Source organism: Saccopteryx bilineata, chromosome 6, assembly GCF_036850765.1.
Source record: "Saccopteryx bilineata isolate mSacBil1 chromosome 6, mSacBil1_pri_phased_curated, whole genome shotgun sequence".
Taxonomy (NCBI): domain Eukaryota; kingdom Metazoa; phylum Chordata; class Mammalia; order Chiroptera; family Emballonuridae; genus Saccopteryx; species Saccopteryx bilineata.
Genome location: NC_089495.1, coordinates 128,365,951 through 128,389,499, shown reverse-complemented (window position 1 = coordinate 128,389,499; position 23,549 = coordinate 128,365,951). Strand labels below are relative to the sequence as shown.

Genomic DNA, 23,549 nt, shown 5'->3' with positions numbered 1-23,549 from the left:
GGTTGTTTTGATGATTTTTAGGAAATTTAATAGTTATTGTGATATTGCAGAGTTCAGAAGGAAGGTGACCTACTGGGGATAGTACCTTGAGCAATAAAGTAAAAGAAGAGGGTGTTGAGAGTGACTGGCCCTTGGGCAGCAGATGTTAGAGGTTTTATTTTCACTAGTTGGCAGTAGTAGGTCTGGTATAGCTTGTTTGCTCAGTTTGCAGCTGAGGTGGGGTAATCTCTTAGGAGAGTGTCAGCTCTCTCGAGGAGAGGTGTCCCCTTTCTGAATCTTGTACATAAGAGTGGTGTGAAGGAGATGAGTATTGTTAAGAGGAATAGGGAGAGCTGAGTAAACTGAAGATGACATGGACAGACACATCCAGCAGTCGGCTGCATAGAAGGAATTTTTCTTAATTAGAAGATTTTGAGTAAGATTAAGGGAGCTTTCTAGGTGTGAGGATTCCAAGAGGGAGGGTATGGGGGCAGAGTATGCCTTTAAAGGTAAGGAGATAAGGAAGAATAGAGCAAGCTGGAATCTTTGTCCTGTCTGTTGTCAGTGGGTAATCATAGTTACTCACGGCTCAGGCTGTTCTTCTTTTGGGATTTTAGTCAATCTGACATGGTGGGTCCTAAGGGGGAGCAAGCATATTATTGTAATGTAATGTTACCAGCGAGTTTGACAGAGACACCAAGGTAGGTTTTACAGAAGACATTTTAGAAGGAGCTTTATTAAGCACGCAGTGCATGGAGCATAATCCCAAATCACGCAGCCAGAAACACAGTTCTGAGGTTGCTTTTAAAGACACATCATATACTGGTTAGGGGAAAAAGAGGGGGAGCATGATACAAAAGTCATTAATCTTACTAACAAGCTCATTGAATTTTACTTTCTTGTTATAACGTTTATATATAGGATCTGTCAAAAGGAAAAAAACAGAATTTCTCCCCAGGCCCAGAGCTCCCCCCCCTCGCCCCCCCCCCGCCATCCCTGCAAATAAAAAAAAAAAAAAAAAAAAAAAAAAAGGAAAAAAAATTCCTACACACTAAGACCATAAGATAACACGGTAGTGATAAATGTTTCACATATTTGGCAAAGACATTCCCAAACATTCTAGGGTTTACAGCCTATCCCTGTCGCCACAATAGTGGGAAATGTTTAGCTTAGGATAAAGATTGAGAAGCCAAATGAAGTTACTTTTGCTAAGAGTGTTGGGATTAGCTTATTAGGAAGTCCAAAACTAGTCCCCGCTTACTAAGTTTACAACGTCTGCACAAAGAATTTCAAAATGATGATTATTAGAAAGCATATACAGGTTTTTCATGGGGGGGAGGGGGCTCATGATCCCTTTGTCTAGAGCAGGGGTCCCCAAACTACGGCCCGCGGGCCGCATGCGGCCCCCTGAGGCCATTTATCCGGCCCCGCCGCACTTCTGGAAGGGGCACCTCTTTCATTGGTGGTCATTGAGAGGAGCACATTGACCATCTCATTAGCCAAAAGCAAACCCATAGTTCCCATTGAAATACTGGTCAGTTTGTTGATTTAAATTTACTTGTTCTTTATTTTAAATATTGTATTTGTTCCCGTTTTGTTTTTTTACTTTAAAATATGTGCAGTGTGCATAGGGATTTATTCATAGTTTTTTTTACAGTCCAGCCCTCCAACGGTCTGAGGGACAGTGAACTGGCCCCTGTGTAAAAAGTTTGGGGACCCCTGGTCTAGAGGTATACAGCACTCTCATGACTCCAGGATGGGAGGGTGAGTTAGGATTAGTGTAGGAATTTTTAATTAAGGTATGTAAATATTGTTTCCTGAGGCTTTTAAGAAAGAAGAGGAAGGGGTTTTCAGATAGGTTCTACCTTCTTTACTCTGTCCAACAAGTGGTGTCAGTCCTTCCAAATTCTAGCTGAATTTGTTGTATCTGAACAGTGAGAAACAAATGTCTTGCCACATACACAATCAATTAGCCAAATTAAGAAATTAAGGAGTCTTTAATGCCAGTGTATGGACCACACAGTAGCTGAAGCCTTTCAAATCAGTATGGTAGGGAGCACAATTTGGGGATGACTTTTAAAGGGAGAATTACATACTGACTGAGGAATGGGGAGGAGAGGAAGCATAGCAGTAAAACAAAGCAGTGAAACAAGCTTTCTTACAATGTTTATCTATAGGGTGAATTTAGGGAGAAACATTCTGAGAACACCTGCAACTTTGCAAAGCTACCCCAAGGCCAGGAATAGGGTCTTTTCAGAAAAAGTAAGTTCTACTAAAAGTCTCTTTGTTTTAGAGAAAGTAAGTTTTGCCAAAAATTATTCATGTTAGGAGCCTTTCTTTTCTACACTTCAACTTTTGCCCCTGCAAGCTCTTCTTGCATTCTTCTTGTTTTTCTTCCTCAGAAAGGAGGGGTAAGGGATCTGATTCTTCCTTTTAAAATATTAATGTTAACAATTTTTCAGTTCCTTGGCACGTTATCACAATATCTGGGTGATGATTCAGGTAGACTGGAAGGGCCATCTGTAGGCATGTGTGGAGATGGAGCTTCAGGTTTTTTTAATTTAGAGAGATGAAACCAGGGGGTCTTTTTCTGGAGTTCTGTGGCCGTGGGGTTGGTGAGGAGAACCTTGGGATTCACAATGTTGAGAGGTAGAGGTAACTTTGTAACACAAATGGGCAAATCTGGCTGGCCAAGAAGCAGTAACAAGGTCAACTCGAAGGACTGGAGATGAGAGGAGAGAGAGACTCTGAATTTGAAGAGTAGGTCTCGACCTAAAATAGGTGTAGAGCAGGGGTCTCAAACTCAACTCAGCATGTGGGCCGCAGAGCAAGATCACAGCCATTCGGGCCGCACTAGGTCTACAAAAGGCAACTGTTACGCAACACTTTTCTCACTGCAGTTGAAAACAAAAAAAAAATCAGTACAACAAGCACAATCGTACATGCAGTTTACTCAGTGTCACAAAACGACCAGAAACTGTAGTTCGCATCACAACTGCTGTTAACTAAGCTAATATCTAGCTAGGATGCTAGAGAAATGAAAAATACAAGTAGGCCCCTAGGCTTACTTAATTTTATCCAAAATATTTTGAACTTCGTGGATTAGTCTACGGGCCGCACAAAATTGTTCGGCGGGCCGCATGTGGCCCATGGGCTGCGAGTTTGAGACCCCTGGTGTAGAGCATCCAGGTAGGAGCAGAAAAGAGTGTGCAAAGGAGACACCATGTATTAGATAAGGCAGTGGATCCGTGGCAAGTGAGGAGGAAAATAAGACAATCAACACCCACAACAGATGGATCTTCAAGGGATGAGCTGGACCTGAATATTCAGGCAAGGCAGAGTAAGTGGCCCCTGTGTCTATAAGAAATTAGATCAGCTTACCTGCCTCTTGGATAGCTACCCTAGGCTCGTCCATGGTGACATGAGATGGGTTCAGTGGCCCTGGGCACCTTCAATATTCAGTGGCAAGTCCCAGTAGACAGGGCAAGGTTAGGTTGGAGGTGGTTGGTAGGGGTGGAAGAGACTGAACCCTCCCTTGGAGGAGTAAGGGAGCAGTCTACCTTCCAGTGTCCCTTTTTCCCACAGCAAGGGCATGGCCCTGGCGGGGGCCAAGGAGCTAGACAGGCTTTTCCCAATGACCTTCCTTTTCACACCTGAAGCAGGGCCCTAATGGAGTCTTATGAGGTCCCTTTAGGGGCATTGGAGCCTTTAAGGGTGGCTGCCAAGTACTGGTATTTTGCCTCATCTCTTTGGGCTGTCTGCCTTCTCCTGTTCCTCTTGGTTATTATAGACCTAAAAACCATGCTCAGGAGATCTCATTGAGGGGTTTGAAGGCCCTTCTCTGCCTTTTTAAGGTTTTTTTTGTATGTTGGGCTGATTGGGAGATGAAATGAGTGTTAAGAACTATGTAAAAAAAAAAAAAGAACTATGGCCCCCTCGACCAAATTGGGGTCAATTTTAGTATATTTTTGGAGTGCCTCCATTAGGCAGGACAAGAATTGGGCCAGATTTTTGTCCGCTTATTGTGTAACTTCTCAGAGTTTTTCGTAATTACCTGCCTTGTGAGCGGCCTTTTGGAGTCCCGCTATTAAGAAGGCAGTCATATGATTATGGAGGTTCCTGCCAGGTTTGCCAATTTGATAATCTCAGGTAGGGTCTTCCCAGGGAACAGCTGCTGCTCCCACAGGTTTTTGATTGTCCTACAGAGGTCATTGGCATGTGCTGTGCAGCCAGCCAGACTCGCACCTTCTCTTTAGGTAGTAAAGTGGAAGAGAGGAGGCTATAGAGGTCATGCCAGGTCAGATTGTATGACTGGGTTAGATATCTAAATTCCTTTATGTAAGTGTCTGGGTCAGTGGAGAAGGATCCTAATCTCTTCTCTATCTGGGACAGTTCTGAGAGGGAGAACGGGACATGGACTCTTTACAATTCCCTTGGCCCTGTCTACCTCCTGGAGGGGGAGGAGGGGGGTCTGGGGGATCATCAGTGTCTGACTCTAAGCTTGTATGATCCCCAGATGGCAGGGAGTTGTCAGCATAGGGAGGGGGAAGAGAGGGAGCAGAGAGAGGGACAGCGTGATTAGCTGAATTGAAAGAAGGAGGGTCGGAATCTGTGGGAGGAGGTGTGGAGTGTGTTAGGAGGATCTGATATGTGGAACAGGTTTGACAGAGAGAGGGACAAGAGCAGAGAGCAAAGAAGGCCTGAACATAGGGGATTTCCATCCACTTGCCCTTGCGTTGACAGAAGTTATCAAGGTCTCGAAGTGTGTTAAAATCAGAAGTGCCATTTTCAGGCCATTGAGACCCGTTATCTAGTCGATATTGGGGGCATGCAGTACTACAGTTGTGAGGTTCCCATGATATGAAGTTAGAGGCTATGAAGGGTGAGTGCAAGAAATTCTAGAAGGAGGAAGGGCCAAGGGCAGAGGTGTCCACCTGTTCCCTCAGCCAGTCTCCATGAGCGAGAACGAGGATTCACTCACATTGGGTGCCCTCCTCAGACCTGTGAGGATCAGGCCCGAAGGCTGAGAGGGTCTTCCTGGCCTAACGCTAGGACTTTCGAAGACTGAGTTCGACCAAGGATGACAGAGAGATAGGAGACCCGGACTAGGAAAACTCGTTACTCACCCCATGAGAGAAGAAATCAGGCCGGTGATGTTCACAGGGTCAGCAATGGCAAGAGTGGAAAGCCCCAGAGAAGGGCATCCTCTAGGTAGGTCCCAGAGGAACGGCCAGGAGGTGGATCAAGTCCAGGGGAAGGGAAGTGGGAGAAAAGGGCGATCCGGCAGGTCATGGCAGGCACCCCTCCTGGGTTTTGGCACCAAAATGTAAGGTCGGCTGAAGGAGGTCACCTGAGTTCAGGTAAGAAAAGTTTATTAGGGGGTCATCTGCCAGACTGACTCCTAAGACAGAAGTTAGCAACCAGTTTTCTAACAGGTAGGGTTAAATAGGGGATTCGAGGGTGGGGACTGATAGTCTTTATGGGGAAAAAGGAAAAATGAAGTTTTTAGTGATTTATGTAATATTAACTGTAAGCAAGCTAGGGGACCTTCCATACCTGGGTGAGTCAATCCGGATGCCTGGGGGGAGGTGATCTTGAACGTCCAGTTTTTTTATGTCCCTTCCTCCACTTAAGGGAGGAGGAGGTCACGACCCCTGCCTGCAACCCTATCACCCTGCAGCCATGGCTCAAGTTGGCCCTGGGCGCTGAGGATGGCTCCATGGCCTCTGCCTCAAGCGCTAAAAAATAAATGGCTCTGTGTTGGGTTTTTAAAATTTTGCCTGCTTGTTTATGGCTATGCCATGTGTGTATAGTCTATGGAAAATTCTGGGTCCTTGCCCTCAGGGCGGCAGATTGCAAATTACGAATTGCCTTCTTGCTTGGGAGGGGCAGTTCTTTGCTATTGTTTGCTGGAGAAGGGTTTTTCCCCCCAGCCTGTTTTGCTAGGCAGAGGAGTGCAGAGAGAGAGAGAGAGAGAATTGAGGGGCTTGGAAGCCCTGCTGAGGCTGGTGGGGGCCTAGGAGTCCGGAGAGTGAGTTCGGGAGAGTCCAGAGAATGAGTCGGGACTTCGGGAGCCCTGAGTGAATGGGAAGCGGTCTTCCCTGCCTGTTTGCTCATCTGCTGTTAACAAGACTTTAATAAACAGAATGAGTCACCATTTTCTGGCTCCACAGTTCCTTTACCATCTGCCCAAATCCAAGGAGAATCTGCATCTGCATGGCAGTGACCACTGGTCATATACTCTGTTTGCAACAGAGCAAGGGCCCCAGATGGGCAGAGCATCACCCTCTAGTGGGTTTGCTGGGTGGACCTTGGTCAGGGTGCATGCGGGAATCTGTCTCTACCTGCCCTACTCTCACTAAGATAAATTTTTTTAAATTATTTTTTATTATTATGGGAGGTCAGTGTTCGAGAAGTTGCTTCACTTTAGTTGTTCATCACTTGCTTGTCGTATGTGCCTTGACTGGGCAAGCCTAGGGTTTCCAACCAGCGACCTCAGCATTCCAAGTCGACACTCCAGCCACTGTACCACCACAGGCCAGGCCTGTTTTTTGTTCATTCATTCATTCATTTTTATTAAATGAGAGGCAGGGAGCCAGAGAGACAGACTCCCACATGCTCCCCAACTGGTATCCACCCAGCAAGCCCATTGGGGGGCGATGCTCTGTTGTTCAGAACAGAGCCATTTCAGCACCTGAGGCGAGGCCATGGAGCCATCCTCAGCACCTGGGGCCAAATTGCTCGAACCATTCAAGCCATGGCTTCAGGAAGGGAGTGGGGAGAGAGGAGAGAGATAGGGGAGGGGTAGAGAAGCAGACGGTTGCTTCTGTGTGCCCTGACTGGGAATCGAACCCAGGACATCCACCTACGGGGCCAACACTCTACCGCTGAGCCAACCCGGCCAGGGTCTTTTGTTTATTTTTTAATTAACAGCGGCTGTTTATCAGATTATCACCCTTTTTAGTATCTGTGTGACAAATTTGAAGAATACAGTGCTCATCAGGAATTCATATAGGGTCACTGTACTTGATCTTCCTGAGGATAAAAAGGGAAGTCGGGGTAGAGAGTCAAGGGGTCTCTCTTGATGCCTGTTCTTTGGCCCTCTGAGTATCAGAGGACAGCAGACATTGTCAGGTGAGGCAGAGAGCTGCCCAGGCCTCCACATGGCCGACAGCAGTCTCCTAGCCTTCCATCAAACTCTGCCTATGTCTGGTCCCCAACCTGTCAAGCACCTTTTCATTGTCAAGCCTCCTGCCTGGCTACCATCCGTGGGTACTCATGTTCTTTGCCAACTGTTTCCAGCCAGGACTATGCTCAGGAAGAGGGCTTTAGAGCCTCTGCCTCTATCCAGACACTTTCATGTATGGACACTCCCAACCTGCCCTGGGGCCAGTCTGTAGCTCTGTCACAAGCCCCCTCATCCACTATATGTGGATCAGGGGGCTGGAGGGCAGCAGTGCAGATTTGTGAAATGACCAAATTAAACCAGAAGAGAGACTGATGACCACATTTCGTCTCTGATTTTCCTGAACTGTCTGCCATCCATCTCTGCTCTTCTGCTCCAGAGTAGTATCCTCTTTCGTAACAGTGCCTGCATATGCCCCAAGTGCTCCAGGAGCCCCTGGAGGTGGACACCGTCCAGTGTGAGCTTCCTAATGTGGTGGACCATGTGCACTTGGAGGTGTTGGAGCTGCAGAAGCAGGTGGCTGAGCTTGAGAAGCATCTTGGGATGGTATGCCAGGATGGCAAGGGGCCTCTGACCGGGCCGCAGCTGCACACTCCAGACACTGTGGCCCCTGGGAGACAGGTGAGTTCCCTGCGCTGCCCTGTGATCTGCCCCTGCTGGCTGTCCCAGGCCTCACTGTAGAGGGTGCCTGTACATGCTGCCCACATGGTAGCCAGCAGAGCCCAGGCCTGTGGGCAACACCACCCTCTTCCTTCCCTTCCCTGGTGCTGCTCACTCTGTCTTTCTCTCTCCCCCTCTCGATGGACACCCTGCTGAAGGGGGCAGTGCCAGCCTTAGTCCTTCAGACCTCTACGACCCTTCAGTTCAGAAGCCATGTGTAGGAAACCCACACATGTAACAAGGGCGGGTCTCTATCTTCCAAGCAGGAGTCCTGATAAGTTGCTAAGAGGCGCTGAAGAGCCCCAAAACTGATTGCTAAGTTGAGGTTTCCTTCAAGAGGACCCTGTAACTCCCATGAGCTTCTCAGTGTCTGAAACTGCTGCCTGTGCACCCATGACAGGCCACCTGTGTGGGCGGCACAGGCTCCCACCCTGGTCCTGTTCGGGTCCGCAGCACCCACTGCCTGTCTAGCTCCATGGGTTTGAGCTGCAGAGAGAGCTCTGCAGTAGCATGCTGTCCCCTACGTGTGACAATCCAGCCACCTTTTTTCTTACCGAAGGCATCTTCTGACATGCCTTCTAAGACCTCTGTCAGTTCCTGCAGTGACATGTGGTGACTTATAGTGGCCAATGCTGTCAGCAGTGACAGATGGGGACCTGTTCATCAGCAGAATGTGTTGGGGACAGTAGGAATAGCATGGAAGGGTTCTCCAACATTCACTGACAGGAGTAGCATGGATGTTGAGGACAACACAGCCGCACGCCATCATGTACCTCAGCACTCTCATCCCAGGGCCAGATTTGAGAGTGGAACTTAGGGACACGGAGGAACATGTGCCAGGACCTACTGCCGGGGTGGAGAGGACTGAGTCTATGGCATTCTCTGCCCAGGGGACGCAAGGACAGATGTGCCTGGGGGAGGGGGGGCGGCCCTGTGAGGAGTACGTGCAGGAGGCACAGTGCTGACGTCTGCACTGTGGACATGATTCGTCCCCGCAGCCCCCGGACTCGAGGTGTAGTCCTGGCCCAGAGTGTGCTGTCTGCTGCCGCCTGTGTCCACAGCTCATCCCTGGAACTGCCAGGCACTTAGGCCACTTGAGCCCTTGCAGTGCTCCCATCACTCACTGATCCCACTTGTCTAGAGTGAAGGAGGAGAAATCATGCAAATAAGCAGAACTTGAAATCAAGATGTATAACCCGCCTGACCAGGTGGTGGCGCAGTGGGTAAAACATCGGACTGGGATGCGGAGGACCCAGGTTTGAGACCCTGAGGTCACCAGCTTGAGAGCGGGCTCATCTGGTTTGAGTAAAGCTCACCAGCTTGGACCCAAGGTCACTGGCTTGAGCAAGGGGTCACTCGGTCTGCTGTAGCCCCGCGGTCAAGGCACATATGAGAAAGCAATCAATGAACAACTAAGGTGTCACAACGAAAAACTGATGATTGATGCTTCTCATCTCTCTCTGTTCCTGTCTGACTGTCCCTGTCTATCCCTTTCTCTCTATCTCTATAGGGAAAAAAAAAAAGGTGTGTGACCTACAGCAGACAGACCAGAGTAGGTGGGAACAAGCCCCTCTGGACCTTAGTTCTGCACAGGGGTCAGGGCCTCACACTCCTTTCCAGTCTAAGCATCCTGTGACCTTGGGGATGTTACTTCCTGGGTGAGAAATTTGAGGCACAGGAAACCCAAGTGGCCAGTACCTCCACCCAGACCAGGCTACCTACTACAGCTATGCCCAGCTGCCCAGCTGTGTGTTTATGGCTGGGAGGCAGTGGCAGAGGGGGAGGGGAAGGCCAATAATAAGGATACCCCAGGGGGTGTCTGGTATGTTGTGGAGAGGGGCACATGTCCCTGGGCTGAGACTCCCTAGGAGCAGTGACAGACCCCTGCCCAGACATTGGCTTCTGATTCCCGCTGTGCTGAGAGGAACCAGGACAAGGGGCATGTTCCAGTATGGGATATGACGGGGGACACAGGAACCTGTCCGTAAGGCCCTGTGGACCAGCCCAGGACAGTCAGTGCTGGGTTGGGATCAGTTCCTGTAGACATGGACACATGGTCTTGTGGATGCAAACAATGATGGGGAAAGTGGGTCCCTGTGGCACGGTGTCAGCTGGCCTCACACAGGAGACTCAGCAAGGAGGGGGCCGTGCAATATCCCACACATCACGTCTAGTTACAAAGGGAAACAGTTACTGTGCAGGAGCGGCCTGTGGACACCACCTAAGTGAGGGGTCAGCCCGCGTAGCCAATGCTAGAGAATACAATGACGTGGACTCTAGACCCACTGCACCGAGGACATAGCCTAAGTTCATTGTAACCCAGGGGCACACTGCAGTTGCAGGCTGCACTATTGAGAGGACACCAGTACAGGCCACAGGACCTGGGATGCTGGACACTGTCCCATCAGCGTCTGCATGTGGATGTTGACTCCATGTAAATTATGGTTCTGATGATTGGTTATCAAGAGAACGTCCTTGTTTTCAGGAAGCAAAGCTGGGGTGTTCAGATGTAAATGACAGAGTGGCTCAGGCTTTCTCTCGATAGCTCAGGGCTGGTGATGAAGTGTCAATGTCACCAACGTCTCTAAGTTTGAAATTCTGATGTGTGGAAGCCGGTCTCTCATGCCTGAGCGAAGCAGAGGAGCCTCAAAGTAGTGTAGTCCAGTCACACATTTCCCTGGTCTCAAGTGGCCCCAGCCTGGTGCCCACGCCGCCTTGTTCATAGTGGGAGAGACAAAAGGGCTTTTAGGACTGATAGCCTGGTTGACTATCATGGTTTGCTGGCTGCTCTATTCCCCATTCTGAAACCCAGCAGCACCTGGAGGGACACGTGGGCCCACTGGGGGGCAGTGTCTGCTTTCTATCAATGGCTGGCTCTGCTGAGAGCTGCGGGCATGCACCAGGGTTTGGATCCAAGGCACAGCAACTGAACTGCCGGCCCTAACCCTGACTGGGTTCTGTGTCCTCCACATCTGTGGCCAGGCTTGCTCTCGGCCAGGCCTCGGCCTCCAGAGAATTCCCATGGAGTCCAGCACTTGCTACCCTTAGGAAGACAGCTCAACAAGTAAAAGCTTTGGTCCACTGCTGGGGCCCCAAGGCTGGGTCACCACCAGAGCCATTGGGGCAAACAGGGCAGCAGCAGCGTGGGGCCCATTGTTTCCATGCTGAGTGTGTCTGGTCACTGTTAGCATCAAAGCATTCTGGTAGGGAGAAACTTTAGGGAGTCATCAAAATAATCTTGCCGGAAACTGAGACCACGCTTGGTGTGGTTTCTGCTGCAGTCCCCTCACACTACAACCACAGTGACTAGGACACGGCCCTTCCCATCACAGGCCGGGAAGCATCTACACCTCACTTGTGCTTTGGAGTGTCTGGGGAATGAGCTTCTCTTAAATCTCTAGTGTCCTGAGGTTTGTGAAGTTTGTTTTCAGGGTTGCTTTTTCCTCAGAGTAACACGGGTGTTCGAACAATGTGTTCCTGTGAAGGATTGGGCCTTGGGGACAGGCGCCCACCCTGGACCGGCTGCCTTGGCCAACATGTCGGAAAGGCTGTGACTCTTTCACAACATGCTGGGTCAACCACTGAGGGGGTGTGGAGCCCCTGCGTGAACCCATGCTCCGGCCTCCGGCCTGTCTTGGCCCCTATACAGGCACCAGGCTCCACTTGTGCCCTGTGTCCCAGAGACCAGAGCAGGCCCACATCCTGCTCACTGGGGAGCCAGGTCAGGATCTAGGTGCTTGGGGCCATGAGGCCACACTAGTCTGAGGCACATGCCAAGTGCCAGTGGGCAATTGCTGCGGCTTCCAGGCCATCTGAAAAAAGCAGCCACCAAGGGCATAGCGCCTGCCAGGCCTAGAAAGGCACACCAAGGAAAAGGAGCCAGGACAGTGCGTGCTGGTCTGTTCCAGGGACATGGAGCCAGTTCCTTGTGCCCACGCCAGAAGGCATGGCCAAGACAGGCACACTGCGGCTTTTCATAGGTGTCAAGAGCAGCCCTGCCTAAGTAGGCCACCTGCTTCCCTCGGGGCTCTGTCTGGCCTGCCTGACACAGAGGCAGCCCCCTTTCCTGGTCTCTTGTTCTGCGGGCCCCACCTCATTCCAGCATCTCCCATGTGAGCACACATTTGTGCAGGGGCCATGTGGTGGTCTAGGTTGGGGTGACAGGCATGCATGGGGCTAGGACTGTAGGGGGCTCAGACTTCAAGTGTTGACCCAGAAACCCTGGTACCACTGCCCCCCCCCCCCCCCCCCCGTGCGCTCCTCACCATGGCCTCTACTTTTTCTCTGCACCTGCATCAGGACTGGACATGGCAACCCAGGCCAGCCTGCAGTGCTGGAGAGGAGTTGTGTGTGTGTGGGGGGGGGGGGGGGTGGAGAAAGTCCCAGAGACATGGAGCCTGGAGCAGGACCAAGCCAGGAGGGGAACTCCACCAGCATGCTGAGGGCAGTGCAGGGGGCAAAAGGGAGAGGCAAAGAGGGAGGTGGGTCCAGCAGCCACCGCTGGGTCCCTTCAGCCCCTTCCATGGAAGGCGGGCATCAGGCACCCAGGCCATGGCATGTGCCCACACAGGGACCTATCACAGGCACAACTCTCATAGGCCCTGGGGTCACCGTTGGAGGCCAGGCATGGGTGCTGTCTGGCTCCTCATTGTCCTTACTGGGAAAGCACAGGGACCCCGGGGTGTGAGGTGGGAAGGAACTGGGTGTGGAGGAACAGGGCTTTCCACATGTAACAGATGTCCGCGGTGTATGGCTGCTTTCCATCTCTGCTAGCACACATAAACAATCATCTCTGGGCCCCTCATTTTAGAATGGCGTCTGTCACCCAGGGGTGTTGGACTGAGGCAGCAATTGCACCCTGTCCCCGACCCGGGGGGCTGTCTGCTGTGTGGGTTTTGTTCACAGGGCCCAGCAGCAGGGGGACCTGAGGCCCTGTCTGTGCAGCGACTTCAGAGGAAGCTGAAGGAGGCGGTATGCACGGTGTTGCGTCTGCACCTGGAGAAGGAGCAGCTGCTGGAGCTGGGGAACCGGCTGCGCGCAGAGTTGGGCTGGCCTGCAGGTGAGCCAGGGCAGGCGGGCCACAGGGACACTCTGGTCCTGGGGCAGGAGAACAGAGACACCCTGCGGGCTGAAGTGGGTTCAGGGTCAGCGCAGGGCAAAGCCCAAAACATAGAAGGTTTGCAAAGCTGTAGTACTCTGTGCATCTGGTGAGCAGCAGTCTGTGGTCTGTGGCCTCCATGCCAAGGCAGCCTGGGTCCCACTGCAATCCACCCAGTGGGGACTGTGCCACAGGTGCCCAGGGGGTTTTGTCTCCCAGGGTGCTGGTTTCAAGGAAAGGCAGTGACACTCTAAAAAGAGGCACATGTCCCGAGTGTGCAGGACAGGCCTGGCTGCCAAGTCCTTGTGCGTACTCCACCTGGGCGCGGTCTGACCCTGCTCCCCTCCCGTCCCTGCTTTCCTGCAACACCAAGGCAGTGCCCAGGGCTTGGGGGGTTGTGCCTGTCCTAACTTCCTTGTTATTATGAGGACGCCAACATACAAGATTCACCCCTATTTGTAAAACTGAGGCTATACCCTTGCTTCTTTGCATGGCCTAAATACCCCGGCCACTTGGTTTCACTTTTGAGGCAGAGTGCCCTAGGGACGGTAGTGAGGGGTGTGAGGAAAGTGTGTCCCTCTGCTGGGCCTCCTCCCAACCACCATGTGCTCAGAAAACAGTCACTGTTATAGGCTGGGGCGTGATGTTCCATTCTCAGTCTTTTCTCATGGCGAAGCCGTGTACACCCCAGTAGTAGTTTCAACATATTAATGCTTTGACCATGGCGTGACCCAGACTTGGAAGTGGGGCTCCAAGGACTTCAGTCAGCAGAGCTGAGGGAGGCTGTGCTCTAGGAGGGGCAGGGGCTGGAGAGAGTGAAGAGAGAAAGTGCAGCCATCGTCTTCACCTGGTGCCCAGGCCCAAGGGGAGCCAAAGCCCAGGGTGGAGTTAGCCTACAGACTTTTCCCAGCATGGTGACTGTCTCCTTCAGCATGTGGGGCAGTGGGGGATGCAATTCTCTCAGCAGCTTTTTCCTCAGAACCATCCAGCAGAGAAGGAGTGAGCATGCACTTCCAAGCAGCATAGTGCCTGCGTTCCCGTAACCCATCAGGAGCCTGTCCTCCTCACAGTTCACAGGTTGAAGGGACAGGTTGATGTCAGCACTTCTAGACTATCCTGTGCTGCGTTCCCAAAACCACTTTTATTTCAAAGGCCACCACCTGCCTGTGCTCCATCCCCGTCGTTGTATGATCTGCAACCACAGGCACTGCAGTGGTAGAGCTCCACTCTGCTCTGAACTCCATTCCATGTTGTCATTTTCTTTCTTTCTTTTTTCTTTTCTTTCTTTTCTTTCTTTCTTTCTTTTATTTTTTATTTTTGGAACTAAAAACATTTTTTTATTGAGGGCAAGAGGATACAAGCAATATAAAAATCAAAAGCTTATCTGGCTTTAATTGGCTTTTCTTTCTCGTCGAATGGGAGTGGGATTTTATTTATACATTTTCTAGGGGTCCCAGTCTGCTCATGAGATCCTTATACAGGGGGAAGCTGGGGGGCAGAGATTTTTTAAGGGACTCATTAGGAGAACTCTTATCAGGGTGGAAGGAACTGCTCAGCACTGCCTACTTCTTCCCCTTCTGCTTCATGTGTACTACAAAATAGTCATTGCATGCGAGGGTGAGCCCAGCAGTTAGTGAGAAGAAGCTCTGGAAGCCACTCTGCCGTCTCGGCGCTGGCCCAGGGCCTTCATTATTTTGTCTACAGCCAGAGGGTCTTTTTGATTTTCCAAAAAGCCAGGGAACTCCTTTTCCATGAGTACTCTCAGGTCCTCCTTTGTTAAGTAGCCTTTATCCCCAGCAAATTTATGAAACGTGAACATCATGGTTTCCACGGCATGTTCCATTTGAGACGGCATTTTGGTGAGGTCTGGCCGGAGGCTCGGCCGGGTCGCTCGTTGGGACGCGAGGCCAATGAGCCCATGTTGTCATCTTCTGTACCCTCCCACATTCGAGCCGTGCTGCTCTCTGGCCTCAGCTTTGTGCCCAGCCCTGCCCCTGTCAGGATGCCCTTTCCCAGACCCAGGCCCAGGCCTTCTCTCTGATTTCAGCCATACCTCCTCCTGACTCTTTACTCCAGGAAATTTGTCTTTGCTCCTACTTATGTCTTCCTGTAGCCATCCTAGCTTATAACCAAGTACTTATTTCAGTAAGTCATGTTCCCACCCACCCATCCATTCACCTGTCCATCCACTCATGTTTATCCACCCACCTATCCATCCATCTACCCACCGGTCCATCCACCCATCTGTCCCTCCATCCATCCATCCATCACCCACCCAGCTATTGGGAGGGAAAATTTCCTCCTACCCTTCTATGTTCTTCTGAATGGTTGAAAAGTTAAATTGAGACAAGACAAATTAAAAAACAATGGGTCTCACAGAAATTGAACCTAAGAAAACAACCAAAGCAGGCAGCTTTTATGCTTTTTAGGCAAAGAAACCATAAGGAATTGACAAGACAAAGACACTCAGTCTTGGGTGCTTAATTCATGAAGAACCTAAACAGTTTGTTCACACAGCTTCTGAGCCTGAGTTCCCATCTCTGCTGATAAGGAAACCTGGTTCCTGCTTCCAGGGCAACAGGCTGGTCAGAGTATCCTTTCTACATCAGCTGTTAAGTGACTTTAATTCAAAATGTGCCAAGTGGCATTGTGGACCAAAAAGGGGTCCTATGTGTTAGAATCCATGGGAGTCCAAAAGACCAGAGTAACAGGCTTTATTGAAAGGAAGAAAGGAACACTGCTGGGCACTTCTCCGGGGAGAAGAGCACTGGTTACAGACTAGGGGCGAATTATATAGTGTTTGGGAGAGCCTGAGGGGATACTGAGGCAAAAGTCCTGGTATGTTCCCTTTTACAGTTTGAGGATTTCAGCTTTCTGGAATGCTCCTTGTTGGGGCAGGTTGACCAGCTTCTTGGAATTCCTCTGTCTCAGGGTCAATAGTCCAGTAAGGGTGAGGTCTGATAGATAAACGGAACATCAAAAGGGCAGTTTGGAATTCATGTTTCTATCACTATGGAAAGTAACTCCATGGTGATCTGATCATAAATTCCTAACAGGCAGGTCAAGGTGAACAACCAGGCCCCAGGCATGTAACTTCTCTAGTAAAAGATTTATCCTTGCCTTAAACCAGCTCTGTCCATTGTATTTGTGCATCTAGGTTAACACACATTTGAAAAAGGCAGGACTACCCTCTGGAGAGCATATAATCCCGTTAACTGGCCTGTAATCCCATCAACCCTCCTTAATTCTGCACAAAGGAAACTGCACACTGTCCCTCCCCAGGACATGGGAGAGCTCACTCCCTGGCATCAGTTGTCAGTCTGTTTAAATAAGCTCATAAAAATTCTCTACAGGTTTGGACATTTCTTACATCAACAGCATTTTTAAAAATTTATCCTGACCAGGTGGTGGCGCAGTGGATGGAGTGTTAGACTGGGATGTGGAGGATCCAGGTTCCAGACCCCAGGTCACCAGCTTGAACATGGGCTCATCTGGTTTGAGCAAAGCTCACCAGCTTGGACCCAAGGTTGCTGACTCGAGCAAGGGGTTACTCAGTCTGCTGTAGCCCACGGTCAAGGCACTTATGAGAAAGCAATCAATGAACAACTAAGGTGTCACAACGAAAAACTGATGATTGATGCTTCTCATCTCTCTCTGTTCCTGTCTGTCCCTATCTATCCCTCTCTCTGACTCTTTCTCTGTCCCAGTTTAAAAATATATATGTATGTATATGTGTGTGTGTGTATATATATATATATATATATATATATATATATATGAATGAAAGAGAGCGGAAAAAAACAAACATCAATTTGTTCTACTTATTTATGCATCATTGGTTGATTCCTGTATATACCCTGACCGGGGATGGAACCTGCAACTTTGGTGTATAGGGAGTGTAAAGCCAGTAGCCAGGGCCACTATCACAGCCGCCTGGCCCATGCAGGTTCAAATTGGATTCGGACAGTAGGTAAAGAAACAACGGAGCCAAAAACTGGTGGGCCATCAGCTTTAATCCTAGCTTGCACCTGGTGGGCAAGTAAAAACACACACTGGGCTCCAAAACCCACTCACATTCAGTGCTCACAAAGCTACTGACTTATCAGAGTTTCCTAGAATCTGTTGGAATCCATGGGAGTCCGAAAGACCAGAGTAACAGGCTTTATTGAAAGGAAAAAAGGAACCCTGCCGGGCACTTCTCCTGGGGGAGAAGAGCTCCGGTTATAGACTAGGGGTAAGTTATATAGTGTTTGGGAGAGCCCGAGGGGATACTGAGGCAAAAGTTCTGGTATGTCCAGAATGTTCCTCCTTAGGGGCTTGGATCATGTGGGTGTTGAATCAAAAGTCCTGGTATGTCCGGAGCCCCTTCTTGGGGTGGCTTCTCAGCTTTTTGGAATTCCTTTGTCTCGGGGATAGTCCAGTAAGGGTGAGGTCTGACAGATAAGCGGAACATCAAGAGGGCAGTTCGGAATTTACATATCTATCAGAATCAAAGGTTTCTAGCTCACCAGACTTGATTCACTTCTGTTCCCCATCTCCTTCCTTCTCTCTGCACAAACTGGCTTCTCACTCAGCACTCCACTATCTTGGCTGCTTCTCCTGGCCTCCTCCATGTGGCCTCTCTCTTCTCTCCTCTAATGCTAATCTCAGGAACCGAGAAAGCAAGCTCCCATTCTGCCCCCATTTTATAGTGTAGAAATCAAAACCTTTAATCCAATATACAAAATAGGGAAGTCTCTAATACAAAGTCACTTATCTGGGCCCTGGCCAGTTGGCTCAGCGGTGGAGCGGTGGCCTGGCGTGTGGGGGACCCGGGTTCGATTCCCGGCCAGGGCACATAGGAGAAGTGCCCATTTGCTTCTCCACCCCCCCCCTCCTTCCTCTCTGTCTCTCTCTTCCCCTCCCGAAGCCAAGGCTCCATTGGAGCAGAGATGGCCCAGGCGCTGGGGATGGCTCCTTGGCCTCTGCTAGAGTGGCTCTGGTCACGGCAGAGTGACGCCCCGGAGGGGCAGAGCATCGCCCCAGGTCGGGCGCATGCGGGAGTCTGTCTGACTGTCTCTCCCCATTTCCAGCTTCAGAAAAATACAAAAACAAAACAAAAACAAAACAAAAAAACCTCACTTATCTGAAGCATGATGGGATTGCCCCACCCCACATCAAAAAGGGTGGGAAAGGCTTAGTCCTAAAACCAGGCCCCAGGCTACAAAGATCCTGCCTGCCCACAGCCCGCCCCCAACACACATTAACATCACCTGGGTGAGGGCTTCCACGTGGGCAGTGCCATCTTTAACAAAGTGAGCATAATATATTTTATCTGCCCAACAGGGAGGATGCTAACCCACCGAACTACATGGCCAAGGCTGACAATAGCATATTTTGGGGTGGCATGCCTTGAGCCCTATATCACCCACTGTCCATACATCCCTCCCCACCCACTGAGGACCCCCAGGTACTTCCTCCCTTCTGTGGTTCCTGCTGCCCTGAGTCCCGAATCTGGCTAAACTCCAGTCCCTCTCCCTGGGGAGGGGACTGCTCCCTGGATGTCAGTGTCAGAGAAAGCCAGATGCCTGGTGACTAAGTTCACTGCCTTCTCTGAAGGTGAGGGAGACTCAGCAGCAGAACTCTCTGTAATGGTGCCTGTGTCAGTGGTGGACTTCTTTACATTTTCTTTTATGATGGGATGTCTGTGGGTTTTCTGTCTCTTGGGCCAATGTGCATGTATGGCCAGGGGCCGCCGTTATAGCCATTCACATGCAGGTTCCCATTGGATTCAGGCAGACGCTAAAGAAATGGCGTTGTCGGAGGATGGTGGGCCATTCTGTTTATTGGTGTCTCACCAAGATAGGCAAACCACAAGAGAAGACAAGAGAAAAGCAGAAAACCTGCTTTTCCCATGGAGGGCAAGGGATCAGGGAGGAGAGAAAAAGAAATCCTCCCACACCTCTCAGTGGTGGGGGCAGAAACTCCCTTCCAGTAAACATTAGCATAATAATGGCCCCTCCAAATCACCTTCCAATCAGGAAGGTAATTATCCCTTTCACCTGAGCAGTGGCCCTTTTTAACAATAAGAGTGAGCAAAACCAGAAAATACAGATTTTACAAACTTATTTGCCCAACGGTGGTATTTACATTTTGCTAGAAAACTATACACACTCTCTGGCCTGGAGAGCACCCTCAGTGAACAATAGTGGCCTGTTCTCCCCAGGGTGTCTACCCTTCACTCTTGAGGACTTAGATGTAAGGTTGGCTGAAGGTGGACATCCAAGTTCAGGCAAGAAAAGTTTATTAGGGAGGCCCTGGCCAGTTGGCTCAGCAGTAGAGCTAGAGCAGGGGTCCTCAAACTTTTATAGAGGGGGCCAGTTCACTGTCCCTCAGACTGTTGGAGGGCCGGACTACAAAAAAAACTATGAACAAATCCCTATGCACACTGCACATATTTTAAAGTAAAAAAAACAAAACGGGGCCCTGGCCGGTTGGCTCAGTGGTAGAGTGTCGGCCTGGCGTGCAGGAGTCCCGGGTTCAATTCCTGGCCAGGGCACACAGGAGAGGCGCCCATCTGCTTCTCCACCACCCCCCTCCTTCCTCTCTGTCTCTTCCCCTCCCGCAGCCGAGGCTCCATTGGAGCAAAAAGATGGCCCGGGCGCTGGGGATGGCTCCTTGGCCTCTGCCTCAGGCGCTAGACTGGCTCTGGTCGCGACAGAGCGATGCTCCAGATGGGCAGAGCATCGCCCCCTGGTGGGCATGCCAGGCGGATCCCGGTCGGGCGCATGCGGGAATCTGACTGCCTCCCCGTTTCCAGCTTCAGGAAAACCCCCCCCCCCAAAAAAAACCAAAACGGGAACAAATACAATATTTAAAATAAAGAACAAGTAAATTTAAATCAACAAACTGACCAGTATTTCAATGGGAACTATGGGTCTGCTTTTGGCTAATGAGATGGTCAATGTCCGGTTCCATATTTGTCATTGCTAGCCGTAACAAGTGATATCATGCGCTTCTGGAGCTGTGAGGTGTGTGTCCCACGTCACTGGAAGTAGTACTGTACGTGAGTGACGCAGCGCTTTGCGACACCTTAGTTGTTCATTGATTGCTTTCTCATATGTGCCTTGACCGTGGGGCTACAGCAGACTGAGTAACCCCTTGCTTGAGCCATTGACCTTGGGTCCAAGCTGGTGAGCTTTGTTCAAACTAGATGAGCCCGCGCTCAAGCCGGCGACCTCAGGGTCTCAAACTTTGGTCCTCTGCATCCCAATCCGACACTCTATGCACTGCGCCACCGCCTGGTCAGGCTGCCCAAGGCCTTTTGAGGAATCCATATAACCCCTGTCCTATCCCTCCCTTGGGGCTAATACCCTTTGTTAGTCTTAACCCATTAGCCTTGTGTTTTTGGTTCAACCCTGGTTTCTGCCTTTCATTGAGCACATGTAGCTCAGCTCCTCTGCAGCCAGAAACCCTCCCGAAAATAAGTGTAAGGATTTTTCCCCACCAAGGAAGAAGGAAGGGGCTAGAGCCACGAAGTGTGGAATTATAAAAGGCTTTATTGAGTACAGAGTGCTTCTCGCCCAACGAGGTTCCGTGGTCCCGAGGACAGAGGCCAGGGAAGTTGCAAGTGGTGACCCGCGTGAGAGATATTTAAAGGGCCGTGTAGGTTGGTCTAGGTAATATGACGTGGTGAAATCTCAGTGGCTGACGGACAGTCACTTTTTTCCAAAGGGCTTCTGGGAAGTTTCTTTTGGCGTGCCTGGATGTGGGCGGTTCCAGCCAAGTTCCCGGGTCTGGTGTCTCACGTGACCGTCCCCCTTGCCCACCACCCTACATTCCAACCTTTTGTATTAATTAGGGGCGCTGCTTATTCGTCTGGCTACTTCCTGCTGATTAGGGGGGCGGGGAGGATCGGAAGGTGGTGGTTTTGAGGGGTGTCAGGAGGAACATCTGTTTGGCCGTGAGTTGAGAAACTTTGCGGATGCGGTCCTGTAAGGATTTTTTTTTTTTTTTTGTAAGGATTTTTTTAAAAAAGAGGAGTAATGGGGGGATTTGCAGGGTCTAGCCTTTTGGTGTGCTGGAGATGGGTAGGGTCAGCACACTTGAGGCAAAACTGTATGCCAGGAGTGGTAAGAAGGGGAAAGAAAGGGGTCCCATCCACTCCCATAACTGAGACCTGTGAGGGAACTTAGAGGTCCAGAGTGTGATGGCAAAACAGAGAAGGCAGCAGCTCTCATGTCCATAGGAAATGAGATGGACTTACCCGTTCCTGCAGTATTACCCTGGGTTCTATGAGTCCAGGCCGTGTCAACCGTCCATGAGGCCTAGGAGTTCGAATGATGGGCTGGTCTGGCTGGATTAGCCTCCCATCTGAGTGGCCCGTCCTCCATGCAGAGACGTTGAGGATCAGCCTGCTGCCCAAAGGGGGCAACTGCTCCTCCGCCAGTGACCGGGCTGCTTGCAATTAGGGCAGGGCTCAGTGGGCAGCCGCGGGCAGGGGCCCTGCCGGGACCAGTGACCCTACTTGCCACACTTAAAGCAAGCTCCTGATGGGATTCCTCCTTGCGGCCTGGACTTGGGTCGGGCACCTTCTGTGCCTTGCCCCTGTTGCTCTGCCAGCTTTAGGGCTGCCACAAGAGCCTGGGTTTGGAGTGTTACCTTCTGCTGCATGTGGGCCTGGCGAACAGCCTCTGCCTTTTTCTACTAGTTGAGACCATTAAAAACTTTAAATGCGGCCCTGGCCGGTTGGCTCAGTGGTAGAACGTCGGCCTGGCGTGCGGGGGACCCGGGTTCGATTCCCAGCCAGGGCACATGGGAGAAGCGCCCATTTGCTTCTCCACCCCCCCCCCCCCCCGCTCCTTCCTCTCTGTCTCTCTCTTCCCCTCCTGCAGCCGAGGTTCCATTGGAGCAAAGATGGCCCGGGCTCTGGGGATGGCTCCTTGGCCTCTGCCCCAGGCGCTGGAGTGGCTCTGGTCGCGGCAGAGCAATGCCCCGGAGGGGCAGAGCATCGCCCCCTGATGGGCAGAGCGTCACCCCTGGTGGGCGTGCCGGGTGGATCCCGGTCGGGCGCATGCGGGAGTGTGTCTGACTGTCTCTCCCCGTTTCCAGCTTCAGAAAAATGAAAAAAAAAACACACACAGACACAAAAAAAACAAACAAAAAACAAAACTTTAAATGCCATGTTCACAGGTCCTGGATAGGGTTTGAGGGTTAGAATAAGAGAAAGTGGGCTCCTGGGAGCCCAGTACCCAGATCCAGCAGGAAACGCCAGAGCCAGAGGCAGGACAGGGCCAATGGCTGGCAGAGGGTGACTTGATGGAGGAGGGGCTTAAGAACACAATGGAGAAGGGAGGGGCCCCTGGCCAGCAGGGGAGGAGAAAGAGAGACTGGTATTTACAGGTGAATGAGAAACAGGATCTTGTGAAGGTAGGGGAGGGGGCTCTTGGAGGGAAGAGACCCGAGCGAAGAGGTTCTTTCAGGACCCCAGAGAAGGGTCCTGAGAGAGGGGTGCCCCTGGGGGGTCAGGCAGGAGGTGGAAAGAGTTGGAAGTCGGTGAAGGAGGAATGATTTGGAGTGGAGGGTTTAGGTGAGGTTTCTCTGGCCAGAAAGGGCCTGAGTGATAAAACAGGCAGCACAGAGATTAGGACGGAAGCACAAATAACTAGAAGCCATGGATGTAAGGAATCTCCAACCAGTTCCCAACTTTTAACACATTTTTTATATAATGCTTTTCTTTTTTCTTTTTTTTTTTTAATTTTATTTATTCATTTTTAGAGAGGAGAGAGAGAGGGAGAGAGAGAAACAGAGAGAGAGAAGGGGGAGGAGCTGGAAGCATCAACTCCCATATGTGCCTTGACCAGGCAAGCCCGGGGTTTTGAACCGGAGACCTCAGCATTTCCAGGTCGACGCTTTATCCACTGCGCCACCACAGGTCAGGCCAGTTCCCAACTTTTTTTGGTGATAAATTGGTGAGAATATTAAAATCGAAAGTCCCTTCAGGAGGCTACCTGGTCTGGTTATCCAGTGGGTTCTGAGGCCTGGCCACAGTGGAGAAGAACAGTTTCTTCTTCTTTAGGGAGGGAGAGATTTCAGATAAGGCAACCCAGTAGTGTTTTTGGATTAGGTTTGGATTCCTGTGCCCCCACGGCCATCCTCAGTCCTCGGAGTGGTCAGAGTTGAGCATTGGCGTCCTGCAACTCAAGCTCTGGCCACCGGAAGGATAGGTAAAGTAGATGTGCTCAGGACATCTCCACAGGCACACACACACACTCGAAACGGAAAGAGGTCCCTGACGCAGCTGTGGTTTTGGACAGGGAGTCTTGGCAGAAAGAACTGAGGGGAGGTTGGAGGCAGGGGACTTACCACTCCGTGTTCCAAAGTGGGTGGAAGGTTGGAGGTCCTGGTTCTTTCTCAGAAGGAGAGAGGAGCGGTCCTTGCAGACTTCAAACTCCTCCTGGGTTTTTGGCACCAAATGTCAGGTATTTTTCCCCACAGAGGAAGAAGGAAGGGTGTAGTCACAAAGTGTGGAATAATAAAAGATTTATTCAGGGAGCTTCCTAGACGATGTTCTCTGGTCTGGGGGACAGGGGCCAGAGTAGTCGCATGGGGGGGATCCATGTGGGGGTAATTTATAGTGCCTGTAGG

At 50.8% G+C, this 23,549-nt stretch overlaps 1 protein-coding gene and 1 pseudogene across 2 annotated transcripts in view; one reads left to right on the top strand and one right to left on the bottom strand.

The window, feature by feature from the left end:
- Window positions 1–23,549, top strand: part of CCDC57 (coiled-coil domain containing 57) — a 122,338-nt gene that overhangs the window by 54,499 nt on the left and 44,290 nt on the right. For both annotated transcript variants that reach the window (XM_066235019.1, XM_066235020.1), the window contains 2 exons: window positions 7,568–7,786; window positions 12,731–12,884. In XM_066235019.1, the coding sequence (XP_066091116.1) occupies window positions 7,568–7,786; window positions 12,731–12,884 (373 nt within the window). The remainder of the gene's footprint in view (window positions 1–7,567; window positions 7,787–12,730; window positions 12,885–23,549) is intronic.
- Window positions 14,288–14,785, bottom strand: LOC136307964 (protein S100-A10 pseudogene; annotated as a pseudogene).